Source organism: Eimeria mitis, genomic scaffold (assembly GCF_000499745.2).
Source record: "Eimeria mitis Houghton genomic scaffold, Emh_scaff4149, whole genome shotgun sequence".
Taxonomy (NCBI): Eukaryota; Apicomplexa; class Conoidasida; order Eucoccidiorida; family Eimeriidae; genus Eimeria; species Eimeria mitis.
The window spans coordinates 1-4,993 of NW_024015338.1; the positions used below are offsets into that span (position 1 = coordinate 1).

The 4,993-nt window shown below is 51.1% G+C and overlaps 1 protein-coding gene across 1 annotated transcript; it reads left to right on the plus strand.

Moving 5' to 3' along the window:
* Positions 1 to 3,733: 3,733 nt before the first annotated feature.
* On the plus strand, positions 3,734 to 4,821 carry EMH_0072830 (phospholipase A2 activating protein, putative; the record flags this gene model as incomplete). The annotated part of the gene is made up of 3 exons (XM_038022696.1): positions 3,734 to 4,216; positions 4,428 to 4,505; positions 4,789 to 4,821. 3 exons carry the CDS (start codon positions 3,734 to 3,736, stop codon positions 4,819 to 4,821), a joined length of 594 nt encoding a protein of 197 aa, XP_037878550.1.
* Between the last annotated feature and the right edge of the window lie 172 nt (positions 4,822 to 4,993).

The window sequence follows — 4,993 nt, forward strand, 5'->3', positions numbered from 1 at the left end:
ATATATATATATATATATATATATATATATATATATATATATATATATATATATATACAAAAAAAGAATATTACTGCTTTTATATTCAATCGAATGAGCCGCACAGATAACCTTATTAAACCTTAAACCTGAAAAAGTACACCACAGCGAGACCATTGCACCAGACCATTGGTCACTTGCTGCCTCACCGGTGCAGCTCCTCCCAGCAGGTTATTATTTGTATTCAACAATAAACAGCTAATTGTTTCTTATAAAACTGAAGAGCAAACCGTTACTCATACAGAGAACAAAGCAAGGGGACAAGACTCCACAGCCTTGTGGGGGGCCCCCCATGAAGGAGAAGGGGGCCCCTGGGGGCCCCTGGGGGGCCGCTTAGAGAAGTGATATGGGCCTAGGAGAAAGTCAACGCCCGCACTGCAACACTAGCAGCCATGCAGGCTCACTCAGTGGGTCTACAGGGAGAGCAGTATGGTCCATGGATCGATCCCCTTAACAAGCATCTCGCCGGCAGCGATGGTGCTCGTTGCACACGGCACCATGAAGACACCTCAAGAGCTGAAGCCTCTCCCGCATATGTTGTGAGTAGATAACAAATAAAGGCCCAGAAGCAACGCAGAAACCTTTCAAAGGTGGAGCTGGCAGGCCAGTAGAATTATGTGGGGCGCCAAGGGAAAGTGCTTCGGGTCACTCGGGGACTCAGTAACTCTAAACCTAGTTTAATCCCTGTCGCACGAACAAAGGAAGAGGGAGGCTTCAACGCAGCAGCGAGGCCCTCTCAGAACGGAAAAGCATGCTGTCCGTCGTGATGATATTACCAAGGGAATCGTTTTGGTGAATTTGATTAACGCCCGAGGAACAGAAGATGTAGAAGCAATCAAAGGAAGATCCCCCGTATGCAACAAACAAAATGAAGCTTCCAGAGGCACGCCCAGTGCAGTGCATCGAACGCTTTGGCCCGAGGTACAGACGACCCGTGCACCTTCAAGACACAAACTACAAACTAGCGGGAGAAGTGCTGTGAAAAGATGATGTTTAGCCTTCAACTAGGGCGTATGAGCACCATTCAATGCTGAGAGGTGGCGCATGCCCATCGAGATAAAGCATCTTAACCAAATCATGGTGAAACAAAATCTCCGGATGCCTCAGGTAGAGACACTTCTTAACCACGTGCAGGGCTTAGCAGTCTACTTATTTGATTTCGCTGGCACGTTGTCTGTACACTCCAGTCTACCACAACGCCCGACATAAGCCGGCGCTCTGCACGCGCAATCGCCACCTAGTGTAGATCCCCATGCAATTTAAGCTTGTTAATCCGCATTCAGCGAAATGGTAGTCATGATTGGCGTGGAATCAGTCAATGGGGTATGAATGGATGTCGTGTTTGCGTTCCGTTGGCGTGTGCAGGAGCACTTGCAGCACCTGCGGCGAGCACTGCGACTGCTAAAAAAGAAATTGTCGTGCCCGAAGGTTTGTGTATGTTTGTTTGTAATGTAACCAAATAAACTTCTTAGGTTTTCGTGTCTCTGCAGCTGCACCAGCACTGACGAAGCGAGAAAGTGTTATAGCATTGACCCTATCCGATATGTAGCTGTGAGAAACTCCCCTGCAGCATGCCCCTTAAGGAGAGTTTGGGGCCAAAGGGATCGTAGGGCTCTCGGAACTGGACCTCACCCTCATCATCGGGCACACAAAAACAATAACTGTTACTCTGCTACTTGCGCCCCCAACGACAACACAAGCGCAGAGGAAACTCGGTATGAGTTCCGGTGGGGAGCTGCGTATTTCTCATACGATGGGGTAATGAAGAACCATGGCAATGCAGGAGCTGCTCGCCAAATAAGACGATGATGTGTGGACCCTCCGTCCAACTCTTGAGAAGCCGTGTTTAGCGAACGATAATACAGAAAAACCACCCTTTAAAATAATATTTCATTAAACATGAGTGGACAGTAGGCTATTCCTCTGAACTTCTCTTGTGGGACACACCCCTCAATCCCCCCTGCCCCCGTTCACAATATTCCTTTTCTTGCTGAGATGCCCGCAGTAAAAGCGCGCGAAGCAAAGCGCACAGAGCCTAGCTGGCCTGTAGAAAGGCTGGGGCGGCTGCAGCAATAGGGGGTTGGGATAGGCAACAAATACACGCTATGTCGGCAGGTTCCGCTTGCATTTTTCCACCTCTCTTCATTGTTACTTTTTTTCTTTCTGTGTTCGGCGCTCTGGCACTCTCACCTTCTATCTGTGTCCCCATTTCTTGTTGCGGTGTGTGCAAGACTAGGGCTGGTGCTGTTTGCGGAGAGAGACGACTAGCAATTGTTTACGAGGTTACTGCATGCATGGAGAGAGGACTTAGCTGCGCCTTGATGGGGGTGACTTGCATCTGAAACTGCGGCGAGGGGCGGCGCAACCCAATAAAGGCTGCCCCCTCTTCACCGCAGCTTCAGGCCGATGCGATGCGCCGCTGTGCCCTGCATAGAGTCTGTGCCTGGGTGGGCCGTCAGCTGGATTTTGTTGAATACATGGCTTCTCTGTCTTTATCACTTTGCAGAGCATTAGGGTCCTCTGCGAACATCGATAATTCTCCTTGGGTTTAGGGTTTAGGGTTTAGTATTTAGGGTTTAGGGTTTAGACACAGAGCGAGCTGCCAGCACTGCGTCACTTCCAACATAACTCACAGCATACAGCCATAGAGCTCGCTGTAGATATCGTGGGGTCAAGCTAGCAGGCCGCCGCTGGCACTGCAGGCCCAGCCACTTAGACGCCAGGCTACTCCTGCATTTCCTCTGTCTCCTTGTACTGAGTGTTTGTTGCTCCTGCTGCTGCTGCTGCTGCTGCTGCTGCTGTCGCTGCTGGCAGCGCTATCCCAATATCAACGGCAAGAACAGGAGTAACAACTGCAGCAAAACCAATAGCAGCAGCAGCAACTGTGCTGCTGCTGCTGAAGGTGCTGCTGCACCTGCGAGGGCTCTCTTGCTGCTATACACCTGGCTAACAGCACTGCAGCACGAGGCGACCTGGGGTGTACATACACCCCACCACCTGCAAATATATTTACTTTTTTAACTGAATTTAGATATAATATATTTTATTTAAATGGCAACATAAAATAAACTACTTCCTGCAAGCCTTGCTGGTGCTCTGCGCTACGGGTGTGTGTGTACATTCATACAACTCCGGAGCAGCAGCAGCAGCAGCAGCAGCAGCAGCAGCAGCAGCAGCAGGGCGATGAAATGTATTGTGTGTTTATTTAAAATTATAAATTATTAATAAAAATTAGCAGACACAAGAAGACAAACTAGGGAGGAGGTTGATATTCCTTGCTGCAGATACAGCAGCAGCAGCAGCAGCAGCAGCAGCAGCAGCCGCTGCAGCAGCAGCCGCGTCGGCAGCAAGTTCTTAGAGCGGCCTACAAACCAACAGGCCTCGTTTGCGTCTAGCCTGCAGCAGCAGCAACGATAGCAGCAGCAACAGCAGCAGCAACAGCAGCAGCAATAGCAGAAAGAACAGCAGCAGGAGCAGACGCTCCTCACCTTCTTTTTTGTTCTTTTCTCGCTGGAAGCAACCGGAGAGCCCTCTGGCCAGCAGCAGGTACATTACTGTACGTACACCTGAAGCTGCAGCAGCAGCAACAGCAGCAGCAAGCTCAGCAGTCGGAAAGACTGCAGCAATAGTAGCAGCAACAGCAGCAGCAGCAGCAGCAGCAGCAGGAACTGCAGCAGCAGCTGGAGGGAGCAGCATGGATACTTCCCCCTTCCAGCTGGCCTTCAAAGGCCGCGCTCATTCTGCTGCTGTGCGCTGCTGCTGCGTGCTGCCTGACGGGTTGCTGCTGACGGGGTCCCTGGACTCTACAATAGTAGTGTGGCAGCAGGAGCAGCAGCAGCAGCAGCAGCAGCAGCAGCAGCAGCAGGAGGAGCAGCAGCAGCAGCAGACGAACAGCACCCCAGGCGCAGCTACTTCGGATGATGGGGTGGTTGGCAGCAGCAGCAGCAGCAGCAGCAGCAGGAGCGACGGCAGCAGCGGCAGCATAGCAACTCAGATAAGAAATGGTAGTTCTTTGGGGTGTATGTACACCCCAACCAAGGTGCTGCAGCACCACAAAGATTTCGTTCTCTGTCTCTGTCCCTCTCTCTCCCTGCCCGGGCAGTTCTTCTCCGGCAGCAAAGACCTTACTCTATGCAGAGTCTCCGCAGACACAGGGACAGTACAGATGAAATACCTCGTAAACCCTAAACCCTAAACCCTAAACCCTAAACCCTAAACCCTAAACTTGCTCAGCCTCAAGCAGTATCCTCACCAACGCTAACCACATGGCCTGTGCTGCTCAGGGCTCCAAGGGGATGCTGCATCTGGCGGCGGAGCTAGGGGTTTATACCTGAGGGTTTAGGGTTTAGGGTTTAGGGTTTAGGGTTTAGGGTTTATGGTTTGTTCAGGGGCACAAGAGCGCGGTTTGCTCTGTGGCGGAGCTGAGAGAGGTTTTGGCTTCGGGCGATTGGGGGGGAGAAGCGAGGGTTTGGGATAGAGAGGAGGGGGTGCTGCTGCACGTACTGCAGCAGCATCATGCCTATGCAGGTCTAAACCCTAAACCCTAAACCCTAAACCCTAAACCCTAAACCCTAGATGTTGTTGTATGGCATTGAAACCCTAAACGCTAGTCCGTTAGCTAAGGATAAAAGTAGCAGCAGCTTTGAGCCGCTATTTCCCTATGAATTGCTACAGTAAGCTCCTCAGGGTTTAGGGTTTAGGGTCTAGGGTTTAGGGTTTAGGGTTTAGGGTTTGTGTGGTGGTTTGCAGTGTGTCTGTGCTGGCTCGAAGAGGTTCTGGTGACGGGCTCACAGGCGAAGAGCATTTGCTTCTGGACGAAAGAGGGCCAGCTAAGAAACTGCGTTGAAGGTACCCAAACCCTAAACCCTAAACCCTAAACCCTAGATGTAGTAACGGAGAAGCAGCTGCAGGAACAGAGGCACAGATCCGGCGAGTACCGAAGATAGCTGCTGCT